Here is an 18970-nt window from a genome sequence, read left to right as displayed (position 1 = left end):
GATAAATGCATATGTATATGGTTATGAATGGTGGCAACTACTCTGGGGGAAAAGTTAATCTAACGTTTCATAGGGAGTGGGAAAGGCTTTCTTGAGGACACAACTCTTGCCATCATGGAAACATAGAGTTGATGATGAAAAGTGTTCCCCAATATTGATGGAGGACTCAAATGTTGGAAAATTTTAATTTCAGGTAACAGTTAATAAGCTCAGTAATCAATGTATGTAACAAGCTATTGTTTCAGGAACTAGATATATGTCCCACTTTGACTCCAGGAAACCATAAGCAGTTCAACCTCTGTGCCTTGTGAGGACTGCAAGCAATCACGACAGTATCTGAGACATTGTACTCCAGGGTGAGGTGACCACTGCCCATGACACAAGGACCACTGCCCAAGGTACAAGGACAAGCACCCAGGGCACTGATTAAAGAATGCTGCAGTTTTTATCCAATTAACCTTTTCCTTGATTTCCAAAACCTTACTTACACTTTTCTTATCCTTATAAAAAGGGCCCATTAATACTGGAATTTAAGACAGTCTGTTAGGATAAAAACCCACTGTCTTCTCAGATTGCCGACCATCTGAATAAAGGGCCCATAAAGATTCAATCAATGTTTCTGCTGTTGAAAAATTGGAATTTGAAATATGTAAAGAGATTATTAAAAACCTTAAGGAAAACAAACAACTCAAGTGTTAATGTGCCAGGAATGTTACAGGCAGTTCTCAGAAGTGGAAACTCAAATGGCTAATAAATATTTGAAAAGAATGAAGCTCACCAATAGTCAGGGAAGTGGTAATAAAAACCACTAAATTTTACCACTTCACATCAAGTAGACTGACAAAAATTATTGAGGTTTACAATACTGTGTATTGTTGAGAGTATCAATTAGAACAACAGCAATTGTAAAATACCAATGACAAGTGAAGTCATGTATATGTATTCTATAATCTGATGAGTCCAATTTAAGAATATATCCTAAAGAAATTCTTATACATGTAAACATAGAGGCATAGTGAAGAATGCTCACTACAATCATTTTTTATAGCAAAAATTGAAAATAGCCAAAATTTCTTGAGACTAGGTTAGTAAATTGTGTTGTTTGCATACATTGGAATATTATGTACCCGTTAAAATGAATGAACTATACTCATGTATCACAATGGATAAATCTCAAAAACATATCATTGATTTATTTTTTTCAGGGAGAGAAACAGGATGGCTAGAAGTCAGACTGAGAGGAGTAATTTTATTTCATTGGGACCTAAATCTTGCACCAAGTAAACATATTTCTTTTTAAAAAATACACTTAATTTTAGAAGTGTTGAGTAAAAAAAAGGTTGCTGAGGGCTCATATAAAATTTTAAAAAGTTTTTAATACACATAAAATAAAGAGCAACCAGCTCACTTCTGCTCCCCTCATTGTTTAGATAACTAAACTCTTGTAGTTTAATTCAGATGAACCCGGACTCCTCCCACGGTTGCTCAGCATGAACCACTGCACTGGCTGGGAACCAAAGCTCTTGGTTTTCTTCCCTTATTTGCTTCTGACAGTAAAGACAACAGGGGAAGAAAAATATAGCAAGGAGTAGTGATATATCAGAACCTATACTAGCTGTGAAGGGCTGGGGCCCCGGAGTTGTCATTGTCTTCCATCCCTGGGGGCAAGCGTACAGTGTGCAGAGCAGCCCCTGCCTTGGGTAACCTTCCTGGAAAGCCCGGCTCCTCTGGCTCATCTTGTCAACTGTTCTTCCTTCATGAAAGCAGTTTAGTTCCTTCTGTCAGAAAATTATCACAATATGCTTATTGAGTTAGAACCGGGCACTTTGCTGAAATTGATTATATACATTGTCAGAATAAAGAGATAAATTTGCTGATGTCCACTATATACCCTGCTGGGATTTCTCATTCCTGGTGACCCTAAGTTCAGCTCCCTAGTGAGGGAGAGCTGACCCTTACCTCGGTCCCCTCCAACTGGAGGTTAGGTCTAAGCTTTAATGCTCAGTTGACAAAGTCTAAGATGACTAGCTCAGTCTCTTTTCTCATTATTAGGTCCCTCTTTTTGCATCTTTTTCTTTTCATTGGAAGCTGAGCCAGTATTTAAATTTTCTAGAGAAGCAATGAAGAAGAAAATACTCTTTTTCTTAACCCACCAAATGGCTGTTGGACTTCCTGACCTTCTGCTGATATCCCATGACCCTTAAGGCCTGGGGCCACTCTGCCAGGACCTCCCAGGTCAGAACCAGGTGAGCATTGTCTTGCCTTCCCCTTGACTGGCTCACAGTTCTCCCTGTTCAGGATCTTGTTCTTGCTTCTTTAAAGACCCATGTGCCTCTAATCCGCTTGATGTTCATGTTTCCTAAGAGTCTGAGTGGGTTTGAACCTGGAAAGAGAAGGACTAATGTCCCAGGAGGGAGATATGCAGACTCAGCTCTACAGGTGATTCTGAACTATACCTGCCTCACATTTCTCTGTTGTTCCACTGAAAAGCTTTGTCATTGTCACTCTTGGAGTTCATGGTATTTATAGTAGGTAAAATCCTAAAATGATTCCTAGGGACCCTCACTCTTGCTTGTATTTTCCCATTTCACTGGAGTGTGGTTGGAATCTATGAACACAATGAGATGTCACTTCCGTGATTATGTTAAGACTGTTTGGTGGCTGGGAGATGGTCTAGGTGGGCCTAACCTTATCACAGGAGCCCTTCATAAACAGAGAGTTTTCTCCAGCTGGCTGCAGGAGATGACGTCATAGAAACCCCAAGCATGAAGTGGATTTCGTCATAGTTGTCTTAAAGATGGAGGGACCATGTGGTGAGGAATGAGGGAAGCCTTCAGAGCTGAGAGCTGCCGCCTTCAGCTCATGATAACCAGCAAGGAGACTGGCCTCTCTCCCATGACTGCCAAGAAGCAAGTTTAGACAAAATCCTGAATAAGCTTGGAAGCTGATGCTTCTCCAGATTCTCTGGCACAAAACCCAGGTTAGCAGAGACCTTGATTTTGCCTTCAGAGGCTCCAAGCAAAGATCCCAGTTCAGCCTGCACAGATTTCTGATGGACAGAACTTGAGATAATAGAAATTTTAAGCTCCTAAATTTGTGGTAGTTGGTTTTGCAACAATAGAAAAGATATACAGCATTATTCAGAGATAATCCACTTGACAGAAACCTATTACCATTTTAGGGTAAAGCAACATGGGAAAGAAGAGAGAAGAAAAAAAGAAACAATCACCACTATACTTGGGATGTGATCCTGAGGAAATGAAAATGGCATTCTTTCTCTTCTGTTTTTCACCTACATTAACTTACTCTGCCTCATTTAAGTCTTTTCTTTGTATTTTCCTTTTCTCTATTTCCCCTCACACCTAAATTGAGATTGTGTATGTGAGGTTGTGCACAGGAGTGTGTGTGAGTGTTTAAAAAGGAATGTGGGTTGGCTTCATGCCCTCGTTACCTGCTTTGAAGGATATGGCTTGAAGCTGGGTGACCGGCAGTGTTTTTGGTCAGGAGGGAATGCTTAGGAAGGTGATGATTGAGGTGGGTGGTCTATGTGCCCTAAAGATATTGGTGGGTGTTGGGAGGAGCATCTCTTAGGTCCTTGTGCAGCCAAATAACCTTTTGTAAACCTCAAGCCTCAGAATTCTCTTCTAAGAAAGGGGGTACAGTGCTTGCTCTCTGAGTCCTACTCAGACACATGTATAGAGGAGCTCAGACCTATCTTGAAGACAGTGGAGCCCCAAGGGATGTGAACAGGACTCTATGAGTCTCCCTGGCTCTCTGAGCCTGTGCTAACACCCCTATGGGTGCTATTTCTAATCATCTACCCAGGAGCTTATGGAGTTCTATTTTTCAAAAATCCTCATGTCTTAGAGCCTAACACATCCTAGGTTCTGAGTAGACATTTTTGACTGCATGAATGCATGGACTCCAATTAGCTACCAGATGATGTTTGGTGGATCTCAAGGAATGGGAGAGGGCACAGCCAGAGACAGGGAGCAGCCAAGGGCCTGGGAAGCAGGGGAGGTGGATCTGTAAATGGATGCTCAGTCCTGGATCAGAGGCAAGGCAACTCGGAAGCTTGTGTGCCATCATCTCGCCATATCTGAGATCAATCAAACCTTGAGCTCCACTCCTGGGCATGGATTATGGTCACATTGAAGATGAGGAGGAGCCCAGGTGTGGCCTGTCCATGTACGAGAGAACTCTGTTCTGACAGCTGCTCCCTTCGGTGGATGGCAGATATGGGGGGTGGGGCACAGCCAGCTGACATCTTCTGAGAAATTTAACTGGTTCTTAAGCTGGGGTCCAGCTGTCGCTTCCACTTCTGTACCTGGTGTGTCTGAAGTGCCCTTTCCCACGTCAGGATGAGGGATTTTAATGACTTGTCTTTTGTAGGTTCAAACCATTTGCCAAATGCTTTTCTATGAACAACTCATTTTCTAGGTGATAAGAGAGAAGCTAACAGCTGCTACACCTTTTAGTGCTCACCCTTCCTCCTGGGCACCCTTGTGGAGTGTTTATCCAGCATCAGACCTGTTAGTCTGAGGCTGGGATGGGCGCTGGCACTGAGAAAGTTCCTGGGCTCAGGTGGAGGAAAAGTCCCTGCTTGTGCTGTTCAAAAGGGTCAGAAGTACAGGGGTTTGTGAGATGGGCTCCCACCTCTGGAATGGGCATGGTCACCTACAGGTCCCAGTGTCAGTGGCTGAGGGCAGGGGACAGAAGAAAGACCACCAAGAGCAGGAGTGGCTGCATCCTCCCACAAGTTCTGCCCAGGTCAGAGCTGCTGGTGTTTCTTCTTTTCTAGACACAGAGCCCCTAATTGGAACAAGGGAAGCATGTCTCAGTCACCTCACACACCTACTCGATGGTGCCCCTCTAGTTCTGCTAGGTGTTGTCACACCAGGGGCTTTGTTGAAATTCCCTGGCTTGGTCAGGTGACAATGGCACTGTCACCACATTTGCATGCCCACTGCTGAGGCAGAAGTAATGAGTGGGAAGAAAGCGAAGGCTGTAGCTGCGGCCAGCAGAGGGTTGGAACCTCAGAGGTCCCAGAGGCTAATTTAAGAATATTTCCATTTCTTGGCTTCTGGCTCACTTTTCATTCTGATGAAATCATAAGTGATTATTCAACATGCCAAGTCCAGGGATATGAGAATCATGGCGCCTGCTCTTGAAACATGGCTCCTGAGAACTTGTGTTTAGTGTACAAGGAGGGAAGGACTAGGGGAGGGATCTGCTTGGTGGTGTGAGGTAAAGGCTGGCCTCGCCATGGACACCCACAAGTACCCAAAACGGTAGCTTTATTTCCTGTACCCGGGGTCTGGAGACCTTGTCTCTGCCGTCACTGTGTTGCATAGTCATAAGCAATTGCAGACAGATCATCCCAACACTTGCCCCAGGGTGACGGCAGAAGAAAGAGTAATGAAAGGACAGCATTATGAGTTCTAAACAGTCCAATCCTAGTTCTGTGAAAGGAGCAGCATCTTAAAAATGCAGAGAGAAAGAGTGGAGTCCGTATGTTTAAGGATCAGTGATGATGACCTCTGGGTGGTAAAATTCCTGGTGATTTTCATTTTCTTATTTACATATTCGGTGAAACTATTTTCTATGATGAATATGTATTACTTTCATAGCCAAATTATACTTTCCCATAGTTGAAGCACACTCATCAATTAGCAAACCACTCCTTTTTAGCCTCCTCTTCTCTAAGTTTTATGTTTTTAAATAAAATTCCTTTTCTTTATCCAGTCATATAAAAAAGTATTTGGGTTTCCATGGAAACACACACACACACACACGGAGCAGTGGGAGGCAGGGAGAGGTTGGCTGGATCGCCATGAAAGGGCAGCCTGAGGTCATTTCGTGCTTCACATGGAGGGGCTGCCAGGACACAGGGGCTGCACTGTGCTCTGGGCCCAAGACAGCGCTGTGATAGGGACTTGAGCTGGGCCTGGGAGCACTGAAGGGCCCTCCCGCAACTTCTCAGGCTTTCAAGCTTCTCTGATTTGGGGATGGGTGGAGGAGGGGAGTGCTGCACGGGGTAAGCTATACTTTTCCAAAATCTTTCCACCCATTTCAGTTAAGACTGAGAAGTGGCCCTTTATGTCAGAGCTTCTTAGTGGATCCTCCATCCAATGTTTGGGTTCTTCTAAGTTGCATATGGGCACTGGGGCTGTGTGGAGTAGGGGTGCATGTGTGGCTTGAAGTAGGAGGGCAATAGGGATGAGATAAGATAAGAGGGTCCCCTTTTCCTGGGGGATGTCTTCCTTTTCCTGACAGAATGAACGTTCAGCCTGGCAGAAGGAACTGGCACTGGGGAGGGAAATTTGCAAAGAGCAGGGGAACAATGCAGCATTTTTTTTTTTAAATTCTAGAGTTGGAAGGTGTGGTACACTGAGAAGGGAAGCCTCTAACAGAACAGACACGTGAACAGGTGGTTGCCAGACACACAGTAGGTAATTAACCAACGTTTTGGTGAATAAAGGAGGACTCAGTGATTTTCACTCTAGAGATGCAAGTTTATTAAGTCTCTGGCAGCCTCCCCTACACCCCAACTTTGCAACAGAGCTCTGGCCCCAGAGGAGATGGAAGGATTGATTACAGGGTGCCTCCGTCTGGTCTCTGCAATTGGAAACACCTCATGGTTCTTTCTATCCAGGGCAGAAAGCTGGAGATCCTGGTGTAGAGAACAGGTGGCTCTGCACATGGACTTCCAAAGGAGACAATGCCCTGGGCCACGTTACCACACACCAAAGGGCCTCCGGAGTCTCCCTGTGGGCAGAGGGTAAAAGGACTGAGTTGCACTGGAGGGGGGCGGTCTCTGTTTGGGGGCCTTGTGGGACATCAAGGTCAGGGCAGGTCTTGGCATTTGACTAGGTCTCAGGCTTTCAACCAGACTGATGAACCTTCCCTGCTTTTTTTTCCCCAGGAAGCCTCTGCCGATAAGTGGCTGTGGGATAGCCTCTCATCTGCCCCAGGGAGACAGGACCAGACACTGGATTGATGGAAAGGCTGAGGACACAGGGCTCTGGCTAGTTCTCACGGCTCCAGGTCCCCACTAAGCTTGGGTGTGCCCAGGGCTGGGCATGGACAATGCTGGGGATCTCACCGAGAAAGAAGACTGTTCCATTTTTGGGTCCCCCACACATATCTGTGTGGTTCTGTTGTAGCCTCGGTAGTGAAGGCTGCACACCTCATCCCTTTGGATTTCCAGGTCCACCTCATGCAGTTTGTTAGGACTGGTGATCACGTCGAGACGCCCCCAGCCGGCCACACTGCACACCATGCCTGGCTTCACCTCCTCTCCCTTCTTGGGCAGGTTGAGGGGTCTCACAGCGACATTGAGTTGGGCCTTCCTCTGCAGCTAAAGGGAGAGGAAAGGAATTCTATTCTACCAAGGGCCCACAGACTCCCGGGAGAGTCATGAGTTTCCTTCTTCATGGCCCTGGGACAAGTAAAGGTTCCTACTAGGAAGAAGGACAGGAAGGAGGTCAGAAAATCCAAACTTTAGGTTAAATGTGTGCAAGAACCATTGGAGCGATGGGCCCTACCTGCAGTAACATGATGTCATTGGAGATTTTATTTCTATTATAGTCTGGGTGGATGAAGGCTCTTTTCACCGGGATGACCTGCTGGGTCCTCTCATTCTCTTGGATGTTGTGGGCCCCCAGGGTGACTTCGATTGACCTGCACAGAGAGCATGGGGGATGTGGAGTCACAGTAGATGCAGCCCAAGGTCCATGAAGGAAAGAGGACAGTTGGGGACAGGCCAGGACTGGAGTGAGAGGAATTAGAGGGGATGGGGGCTGAGCAGCTCTGCATCATCCGCTGCTTGGTAGGCTGGGCTAGGAGGCAGTTTGTAGAGCAAATTTAGGGTGCTCAGCCATGAACGGAGATGTTTGTGTCTAAGCAAAACCATGAATTTCTCACATTTGTGCCCCTGGCCTCCTTTCTATCTCACCTTTGATCAGTCCCTTCTATCTTCAACTGGTCATTTGCAGCGCACTGTCCGCTCTCCCCAAAATTATCTGTTCTTTGCAGAGCTCTGCTGTTTGACTGGTCTGTGGCCCCTGAGAAACGGGAGCCCTGTGAGGTATCTGCAGAAGGATGGGGGCCCAGGTTCCGCTCCTCACCTTCCCCAGCAGTGAGCTGCTGTCAGCACAAAATCTTCACGCATAAGGAAACCCCCACATGCTTTTAATTTTTCAGTCCTGATCCGAAGAAATGCCATGTAGGGACGAGAGTGAGGCTTGGCCTCGTGTCCTCCGATGATTTTCCCTGAAAGAAAACTTCTACCCTGCCTGCCATGCTCATGGAGCCAAGGGCTGGAGAGGGAGAGAGTGGGACAGACAGGAGCAGGATGGGGAAGAGCTGGTTCGCAGAGGTGAGGTCTTTAGCCGTCAGCTGCAACCAAGTAGGGGGTTCCGAGGTCCTTGGGTGACACTCCTGGTTGCCATGTGACCCCAACACTCAGACTCTCTCTTTGACAAAGGAAGAGCAGTCCTGATTGCTTCATTCCTACAGTGGTCCTGTCTGTGGGCAGACAGGGTCTGTGTTGGGAACAAGCAGTGAGTGGAGTGCCTGCAGATCCTGGAAAATCCTTCCCCTGTGCTCCCTGGGTTTTTCTCCCTGCTGTTCCCAGACTCACTGGGCAGATGCTGGCCTGTGATATTCAGAACACTGTCACTGAATATTTACCAGAGGGGATGTAAGACTGAAGCAGCCAAACACAAGTGTTAGGGGACCAGGATGCCACACCCTCTGGGATCCACTGGGTCCTCAGCTTCCTTACGAATCTTGGAGAAGGGTGTGAGTGGAGGTTGAGGGTAGATTTTAAGACACTGAGTGAGAATGTTAGTGGGCCTTACTTCGGTTACAGAAGCCAGCCCCCCTTTGTAAGATGCCATTACTTGGGCAAGTATTTTTCATTTCTATCTTCCAACCTTCTTTGAGATGCTTTTGTAAAAAACCCCTCACCTTCAAGATGACAAGGGAAGAAGAGAACACACACATGTTCTCCTGGAGAGCAGCCTTGTGCCCTGTCTTCCTGCTGAGTTTTCATTCAACATCAGGTTTGCTAGTCTTTGAGGATGTTAGACTCTAGACTTGAGGAAGTTTCTGGGGGTGCACCAGGGCCACGATGTGTCTCAGTGCGGCATCTGAGTACGGTGAGCCAGTGTGGCATGGGAGTGGGCTTCTGTTGGGGGGGATAGTCACTCACCTGCCTCCGCTATGGGGGCCAGAAGGAAGAGCATTAGGAGAAGTGCCTGCATCTCCTCAGGAAGATTGGTCAGGTCAGAGCTGTTGGAGCCTCCGCCTGGACTTCTGAGACTGGCGTTCTCTGGTGTTGTGGCCCTGATCACATAAGGCACTTTCTCCATGTGCCTTGCATAACTGCTTGGTCAAGTCCCCAGGCCTGGTTGGAGTAAGATCTTATCAGTAACCACACAGGCAACTGTGGCTCTTGACTCAGTGCTGACTACACCAGGTGGAAAGAGGAACTGCAGACTCCAAATAGGGCAGTTGGTGCTGCTGCATCAGCCAGTGTCAGTCCCTGAGCCTCAGAAACCCGATGGTCATGATAATGCATGCAAGAACCCCTCATTCCCTTGGATTTCTCTAGACAGGGTGATTATTTATTGAGGCCCCCTTTTTGTGAGACTTAGGGGTACTTGGGATGGCATTTCTTGCTTTGGGTGGAGGAGACAAAACCATCAGTGATCAGATAAAGATATTGAAGGCCATGGTTAGAGGGCTGGACAGAAAGGTGTGGCAGCAATGCTAAAGGGAGCTTGTGATAGTTAATAAGAAGTGAGTGGTTTAAAACAGTAACAACGACATTAATTTTGCTCATGAATATGCTTTTGCGTCAGTGTTTAGTGTGGTTAGGTCCCCTTTGTTCCCCTTGATGTCAGGGTAGGCTAGAAGCATGGAGTCTGGGATCAGCGAAAGGCCGACTCACACACACCTAGCAGTTGGTGCCGGTTGTCTGCTGGGCATCAGTATCGCTCTCTGCATAGGATTTCTCAGTCTTTGTAACCATTGTTGGCTTTTGCAGAGTAAGAGTCTACCTGAGATCAATCCAAGCAGAAGTAACACTTTTCTTTCCTAGACTTTGAAGTCATATGGTTTCCATTCGACCTTATTCCACTCGTTGGGACAGTCAAAAGTCCTCACCTGGATTTTCAAAGGAAAGAGTGTTGCCATCATGTAAGAAGAGCCTGTGGGAAGGGAGACACTCGGCTCAGTCATAGCAAAGCACAACCTGCCACCCTGCTTTAGGTCCATGTAGAAGTGGTCAGAGGAGTCGAAACCACTGAAACCTGTCAGCCTAGGTGACAGCCTTTGGAGAGGTTGGGGTGTTCTCTGTCCAAACCATTTGTCCTGAGAATGGAAGAGGGTGGGTTGTCTCAACTGTTCCTCTTGTGAAGTGGAAGTGAATGCCAGGAAGTCAATAGTATTCTCACACTGCTGTCCAGAGAACTAATGTATTTTGGATATATTTGTATTGAGCTGACATATGCATTGAATATGACTCCAATGAAAACATGACTTTTCCTTCTCGTGTTCCATATAATTTCTAAAACTTATGTGGACAAAAGCAGGCAAGAATATCTCAGAAAATTATGACAGCAAGAAACAAGAAAGGTAAGGTAAAGAGTAAGTCTTACCAGATATTGAAAACATCCTATGGTGCTGACTCATGAATAGAGGGAGAGGTCAGTGAAACAGAATAGAAAATGAAGAAGCATTCCCGAGTACACAATAAGCATATGTAGTTCATAATAATGTGGCATTTCAAATTAGTTGAAAAAAATAGACTTCTTAAGAAATGATTTGGAACTACTAGATATTAATTTTTCCTTTTTTCTTTTCTAGTCACAGTTGATATTGTCATGTTTTCAAATAGTCTTTTAACATTTCATGTAATAATGGTTTTTTGATGATATACTCCTTTAGGTCTACCTTGTCTTGTAAGCACTTTATCTGCCCTTCCATTCTAAATGATAGCTCTGCTGGATAGAATAATCTTGGTTGTAGGTCCTTGCCTTTCATCACATTGATTACTTCTTGCCTGTCCCTCCTTGCTGCAAAGTTTCTTTTGAGAAATCAGTTGATAGCTTTTTATAAATTGTTTTTCTATTACAATTGTCCCACTTTTTCCCCCTTTGTTCCCCCTCCACCCAGCCCACCCATTCTCCCACAGTCAATCCCCACATTGTTGTACATGTCCATGGGTTACTTATAGTAGTTCCTTTACTAAACCCTTCCTCTACTTGCGCCCCTCCTCTCAATCCCTTTCCCACCGGTAACTGTCAGTCTGTTCCTTGTTTACATGCCTCTGTTTCCATTTTGCTTATTTCTTTGTGTTGTTCATTAATTTTTGTTATTAGGTGATATCATATGGTATTTGTCTTTCATTGCCTGGCTTATTTTGCTAAGGATAATTCTCTCTAGTTTAATCCATGCTGTCAAAAATGTCAGGAGTTCCTTCTTCCTTTCTGCTGCATAGTACTCCATTGTGTAAATGTACCACAGTTATGTAATCCACTCATCTACCTATGGGCACTTAGGCTGTGTCCAGCACTTTGCTATGGTAAATAGCACTGCTATGAACATAGGGGTGCATAAGTTCTTTTGAAATAGGGTTTCAGGATTTAGCCATGGAATTGCTGCTTCAAAAGGTGCTTCCATTTTTAGTTTTTTAAGGAAATTCCATACTACTTTCCATAGTGGCTGCACCAGTCTGCATTCTTAGCAACAGTGCACCAGGGTTTCCTTTTCTCCACATCCTCGCCAGCACTTGTTTGTTGATTTGTTGATGATGACCATTCTGACTGGTGTGCGGTGTTTTCTCATTGTAGTTTTTATTTGCATCTCTCTGATGACTAGTGATGTTAAGCATTCTTTCATACGCTTATGGACCCTCCATATATCTTCTTTGGAGAAGTGTTTGTTCAGGTCCTTTGCCCATTTATTAATTGGGTTGTCTGTCTTCTTGGTGTTGAGAAATATAAGTTATTTGTATATTTTGGAGATCAATCCCTTGTCTGAGGTATCATTGGCAAATATGTTTTCCCATATGGTTCGTTCCCTTTTCATCTTGCTGATGTTTTCTTTTGCTGAGCAGAAACTCTTTAGATTGATGTAGTCCCATTCATTTATACTTTCCTTTATTTCCCTTGCCTTAGGAGATGTATCAGTGAAAATATTGGTATGTGGGATATCTAAAAATTTCCTGCTTATGCTTTCCTCTAGGACTTTTATGGTGTCATGGCTTACCTTTAAGTCTTTGATCCATCTTTTAAAAAATAATTTATATATCTGTTTGTTTTTGTTTGTTTATTTTCAGAGAGAGGGGAATGGAGAAAGAGAGAGAGAGAAACATCACTGTGTGGTTGCCTCTCACTCGTGCCCCCAATTGGGGAACTGACACGTAACGTAGTCCTGTGCCTTGACTGGGAATCGAACCAGTGACACTTGGGTCGCAGACTGATGCTCAAGCCACTGAGCCACCGCAGCCAGGCTTTGATCCATCTTGAGTTCATTCTGGTGTGTGGTGTAAGCTGATGGTCTAATTTCATTTTTTTGCATGTCCCTGTTCAGTTCTCCCAGCACCATTTGTTGAAGAGGCTCTTCTCACTCCGTGTTATGTTTCTTTTCCATTTGTTGAATATTAGTTGATCATATAGACCTGGGTTTATTTCTGGGTTGTCTACTCTGTTCCATTGACCTATATGTCTGTTTTATGCCAGTACCAGACTGTTTTGATTACAGAGGCTTTGTAGTATAGTTTGATATCAGGTATTGTGATTCCTCCTACTGTGTCAGCTGATAGTCTTACAGGCACCACTTTGTAGTTATTTCTCTGCTTTTCTCTTGCTGCTTTTAAGATTCTCTCTTTATCTTGAACCTTTGGCATTTTAATAATGATGTGTCTTGGTGTGGTCCTCTTTGGGTCTGTCTTGTTTGGGAATCTCTGTGCTTCTTGGAGATGTAAGTCTATTTCCTTCACCAAATTAGCGAAGTTTTTCTTCATCACTTTTTATATAAGCTTTCAATTTCTTCCTCTTCTTTTTCTGGTATCCCTATGACCTTGATCTTGGCACATTTAAAGTTGCTTCAGAGGATCCTAAGCCTCTCCTCATTATTTTCAATTCTTGTTTCTTCGTTCTGTACTGTTTGATGTTTTTTCTTTCTTATGTTTCAAATTATTGACTTAAACCCCAATTTTCTTCCTTTCACTTTTGGTGTAGTTTAGATTTCCGTCTGTTTTATTTAACATAGCCTTCACTTCTTCCCTTATGCGTTTTCTGTACTTAAGCTATCTCTCAATCTTGTGAGCATATTGATCACCAGTGTTTTGAACTCTACATCTGTTATGTTGGCTATCTCTTGGTTGCTTAGTTTTCTGCCTTGGAGCCTTTATCTGTTCCCTCTTTTAAGCATACTTCTCCGTCTCCTTATCTTAACATGCTCCTGTGTTTGTTTGCCCCTGTGTCTTAGATAAAGCCCTTGCACCTGTTACTTTGTAAAGGGTGGAGCCTTAGAGACTCAGCAGTGTGGGTGACCCATTTCACCACATTGTGGCACTGTATGTGGGTGAGGAGTCTGAGATGGAACAATGCTGCTTGCTCAACCCTTGCTCCTTTTCTAGGCACTTCTCCCACTTCTGTATGGGACTGACGCCTCTCTAGCTGTTACTTGATCGTCGTTCCCAGAGTGGGTGCATCTGTGGATGTTCTAGGACTGTGGGGGATGCTTAAACAAGTGGACTCTCCTGAGAGAACGACCATTTCTTTCTCTGCCACAACACCCACTGGTTTGTCAAAAGCAATGAGGCTTTATTTTACCCAGCACTGGAATCGATAGCTGCATGATCTGATCTGGTGCTGGGAGTGCTCCCCAAGTGTTCCTCCCTACTTTTTATCACAGTCTCACAGGGGCATAAGGTCAGGCTTTTTGTCGACCTCATAGAGATACAACAGATAAGGGGACGAAAGTCTTTTCTCAAGACGATGTCCGCCATGGGCTCTGCCACCTGTCCCAGAGGAGAGAGTTTCTACTGACAAATTATCTCTCAGCTGACTCATGTAGGGAGAAGACCAGCTGTGGGTGGTGGTGGGGGGTGAATGTGCATACGAGCTATCTAAATAATTTGTGGTTGTCACTTGGGAGCTGTTTTTTTAAAAAACACCATTACTCTGCGAAGGAAGATGGTGAGGGGATGCAAAGGGTGTTAATGAATCTGTACCTTACTATGTTCCAGAGCATATAAAACCTATGTGTGTTATCTCATTGAAATCTCCACCTTCTGCATGGGAATCATTATTAATCACATTTTCAAATAAAACAGACTCAGAGATATTAAGCCATGGCTCCAAGGTCACATGGTTACAGAAAGTTTGTACACTCACATACACACACAGAACACATGCTAAGGTGCATATGGTCCTTTATAGCACTCTGAGAAGTGGTGGAAGCCACAGCAGGCAGATTTCAGCTCAGCAAAAAGAGTGCTTTGACTATTAAAGCGCTTTTGGAATGGTTGCTCAAGTAGCCCAGGGAATTGTTGCAACAGAGGCTGGAAAACCTGTTTTTAGGGGCCCTGAAAGGTTATCATGGGTGTGGGATAAAATGACTTTTAAGCCTCTTTGGGAGAGACCTGACCTGGAAGTAGGTATAAGAGCCCTGGGATCCTGGCCAGTTATGTGGCTCAGCTGCTAATTTTTGCTTCATTATCCTCATCTAAAGGCAGAAGATTGGGCTGTGAGGATTTTGAAACACAGTTAACAATAGAACTTTTTCGTTGAATAGACTATATATGTTTCAATGTAGCTTTTTGAAATTGTTTATTTTATGTATACCTATATCTATATTTATAGCTATGTACAGACACATGCATACATATTTTATTTATATATACATTTTAAATGATTACATGCACCCATGTATATATATATGTAGATATATTTGTGTGTATAGTTACAAGTTTTTGTTTGTTTGGATCCCTTCATTTTCCCTTTCGAGCATCATCTTGGTACCCCTTTGTTTCAGGATTCTCAGCACTCAGACAGAAGCTGTGTGAAGTCAGCTGTTCTCCCCTCAATACAAAGTGGCCAAGGTCATTAAGATATTCTGCTACAGAGATCTCTGTGAGCAACAAGATATGAGGAGACACACTTTCGAGGGTCATGGGAATCCAGAAGGAGATGTCTCCCCTGAATAAAAATGAGTTGGTATCAGCATGTGTTTTGTGGTTGGAGGTATTCAACTGTCGCTCTCACTGAATGTTAATTCCAAAGCAGTATTCCAGATTGGCATCAATACATGGGAAGGGAGGGCTGCTGGGCATGCCTGGATGAGCTGACACAGGCCCAGGGGGACCCAGTGTCACAAAGAGTCGATACCACACCCATATGTGAGGCCTACAAGCTAAGAGCTGGATGACAGTGAGGGTCACCATGGGCTTGGAAACGAAGGATGTAGCATTAAGCATGGTAGCCTGTGGGTCAGAGGTCTTCATTTTCTCTGATATCATGGGAGCTTGCCTGATGCTGTGATTTACGGAAGATAAGGAAATGTGGCATTTCTTCCATGTCACAGTTTATACTGAATTTTACACCCATAGGGTACCTTCCATGTTATCCCTAAAGGAATGGCTGCTGTCGTGTTTTAACTCCCTACCTCTCTCTTTCATTCATAGATGGAGCTCCACTGACTACGAAGCTGTAAACTTATTGCCAACCCCTTACACTGCTGTTCTGACGTCAATGTGACAATGCACGTGGAAACCGGAAGTTGTCCTCAAAACAATATTATCCTCTTGTAACAAGATGATTTTTATTGTGTGAAATTTCCACACAGATTCAGGTCATTCTGACCAATGCAGACAAGCAGAGAGACTTGGTGAAGTTCTAACAAAAGTCCTTTAGGCAGCAAGTTTCATCAGAGATTCGACGGTGCCTGCCATGTTCAGTCCTGAGCCTCCAATGCCTGGCACATAGTGGGTGCTCAATATCTGTTCGCGCACCGATGGCAAAGTTGAGCTGTCCAGTCCTGTTGCAAAGACTTCTTTCCTTACTCCACTTGTAGCTATAGCCCATGTGGGCAGAATGGTTCTCAGACTAGTACCCAAATTACCATGGATGACCAAGGGACCGGCTTGAATAGACTGAGGATGTGAGTGAAAGGCCTGTCCATAAACTCTGAGTCCATGGGGGATGTGGGCTGGATGAGATGGGCTCAGTCACAGGAGGTGTGGAAAAGTGTCAAGTTGGGTCTTAACACAGCAAGGGTTTGTGAGGAGATGGTGGGAGATGTGGGTGAGCAGAAAACAGAAAGTGGGAGAAATGTGAGCAGGGGCTCAGAGGCAAGCTTGGCTCAGAGCTGGTACCTGGTGACTCGTGTTCAATCAACAAAGGTGAAATCCGTTGTTTCCATCAACAAATGGATATTTATCATGGCCATGTCCTCCACCCAGGGAGGTCAGTAGTCTTCCCTAAAGAAAATGGTCAGTCACAGAAGGGACACAGTGGAGTCGCTGCTCTTGTTGACCTCTTTCTCCAGGGCAGGAAGAGCAGGAGCTTGGTGAAGACCTGGAAGTTTTTGTGCCAGTTTTTAAATCATTTAAAATATGTTATTTTATTACAGTTGTTCAAATTTTTCCCTTGGTCATGTTGATGGTTGCTAGTGGCCTCTGGAACCTCGTGTAGGTAGAGAGAGGAAAGACTCGCTGGCCTCCTCATAGTCCTGCCCTTCCCATTTTCCCAGCTGGGTGGTATCTTTTAGGAGGACATGTAGGGATCAGGGCTAGTCCTGGGGCTCTGGCCTGAGTGTTCTCCCAGCTCCACCCTGGCCTAGCCCCTGTCCTAAGAGCTTCTGTATGGCAGTAACTCCAGAGCTGCTTGCCTGGACTTGTGCTGACCAAGGTCTCACACAGGTGTGGGCTTGAACTTGGCTTTCCCTGTGAATCCAGCTTGGGGCTGCAGAGATCTGAAGGATGGCCCGGTATTCTTCCCACAAAAGCTTAGTTCAACAACCAGTAGCCACACTGGTGACAGTCCTGAGAGGTACCTATTTCTATTGACTCCTCAGAGGAGGTGGCTTTTTCTGAGGCAGCTACCCCAGAGGACACAATTTTCAAATGGAAACACGCACATAATACTTTAATACATAATACATAATACATAATGCATTGTATTGCACATAATACATAATACATTCATTTCTTGTGGCTACTGTAACAAATTATCACCAACTTGATGGCTTAAAAAAACAGGAATTCATTCTCTTTCATATTGGAGGCTGAAGTCTGACATCAGTTCCAAGATGTCACTCAACAGAAATCAAGGTGTAAGCAGGGTGCATTCCCTTGGAGGTTCTAAGGCAGAATCTGTCTCTTGTCTCTTCCAGTTTTGGGAGCTAAATTCCTTGAAACATGACCTCTTACTTCATCTTCAAAATATATAAACATATAATTAAAGAAAACACAAATAACCAAGATAATGAAAAAGTTCACATCACCTAATACTCATCACCTAATTATAACCAATGATTTGGTCTACATTGTAATAGAATCTTTCCTATGTAAATAGATGTACTTAGCAAAATAAAAATGAGGGAATGCCACACATAGGATTACCACCTATTTTTATTAAGATATAATTGACACACAGCACTGTATCAGTTTAAGGTGTACAGCGTAACGACTTGATTTGCATATAATCAGAAAGGATTACTACAATAAATTCAGTTAGCATACATCATCCCTCAGAAGTCATTTTTCTTGGTCTCTGTGGTGCATGGCAGTGCTTCAGCCTCACTCTTGTGTTCTAGGATTTTTTAGTGATGTCTTGTTCCCAAAGAGTTGTTAGTTGTGTTTCTTGTGGTGGGGAGCAAGGTTGGGGATGATTTATGTGGCTATCTCGGTGATGTCAATCTTCCACACATAAGATTTTGTAACCTGCTTTTGTCGCATACAACTATCAGGAAATATTAATCATCATCTTAATGGCTACTGCCATTTTGTAATTTTTATGTGACATGTGAACTTACAATAATTTACTTAATGAATCTCCTTTTGGTTTCTGTCAAGTCTGCTCCCACTTCTCTTGCTAGTATACAAAGTATTATAGTAATAACCTTCATTGCTTGTCCCATTTTCTGAGGATAAGTACTTAAAGTGGGTGTACTGATTCCAAGTATACTTACATTTTAAAAACTTTATTGTATGCATTAGCAATTGCTATTGGAAAAGATTGTAGCACTTTATATATTCAATATCAAGGAATCTTTATGTCAATTTCTCCACACCTTTGTCTACACTGAATATTTTCATTTTAAAAAGTTATTGTCAATCCAAGAGGCTAAGTGGTATCTTGATGTTTTAATAATTTTTTAAAAAAGTTATAGTGTGAGGATGCAAAGAGTTGGTTATTGTTTTTCAGCTGGTGGTTCTATAGGTTTCCTAAAAATCCTATCTTATTGTCAGGCTGCCTTGCTTGAGAAATCACCCAGAGAACAGTGTAGAATTTTACACCAGGTTTATTGAAGGTAAGGAGGGAAAGAAAGGGATTAGAGGTAAGAAGAAAACTCCCAGATCAACTTAAGGGTCCATCAGAGAAAGTGGAAAAGGAAGAGGGGAAGAGGAGAAGAATGGGAGAGAGAAAGAAGGGAAAGGGGGAAGAGGGGAAAGGAGAGAAAAGCGGAAAGGAGAGAGGTGGGGCTAGGGAGTGGGAGTGGAGATCCCTGATCACCCAGAAGGGACTCTAGGAATCATCTGCCTGTACAGAGTTTGCAGGTGTCGACTTTACACGTTTCTCAACCTATATTTTTATAAGGGTGAGTTTACCCATCAAACATTCAACAGGTTATTTACATCTCTGCACTTTTCCTCAGTCAATATGTCATGCTAGGTCTATGAACTTTTCTTCTAGGAACGAGCAAAGTCCATTTTTTATTTCTTATGCAG

The 18970-nt window shown here is 44.1% G+C and overlaps 1 protein-coding gene across 1 annotated transcript; it reads right to left on the bottom strand.

The window, feature by feature from the left end:
* Positions 1-6443: 6443 nt before the first annotated feature.
* Positions 6444-9377, bottom strand: LOC150015983 (mast cell protease 1A-like). The gene is made up of 5 exons (XM_090271871.1): positions 9218-9377; positions 8130-8274; positions 7548-7683; positions 7106-7360; positions 6444-6768 (listed from the first exon to the last, which is right to left on the bottom strand). The coding sequence occupies exons 1-5, from the start codon at positions 9375-9377 to the stop codon at positions 6595-6597; spliced, it is 870 nt and encodes a 289-aa protein (XP_090127997.1). The 3' UTR covers positions 6444-6594.
* Positions 9378-18970: the final 9593 nt, after the last annotated feature.

Source organism: Furipterus horrens, unplaced genomic scaffold (genome assembly GCF_987537825.1).
Source record: "Furipterus horrens unplaced genomic scaffold, mFurHor1.1.pri manual_scaffold_3, whole genome shotgun sequence".
NCBI classification, from domain to species: domain Eukaryota; kingdom Metazoa; phylum Chordata; class Mammalia; order Chiroptera; family Furipteridae; genus Furipterus; species Furipterus horrens.
Note: the sequence above shows the minus strand (reverse complement) of the source record. Positions and strands in the feature narration are given on the sequence as shown.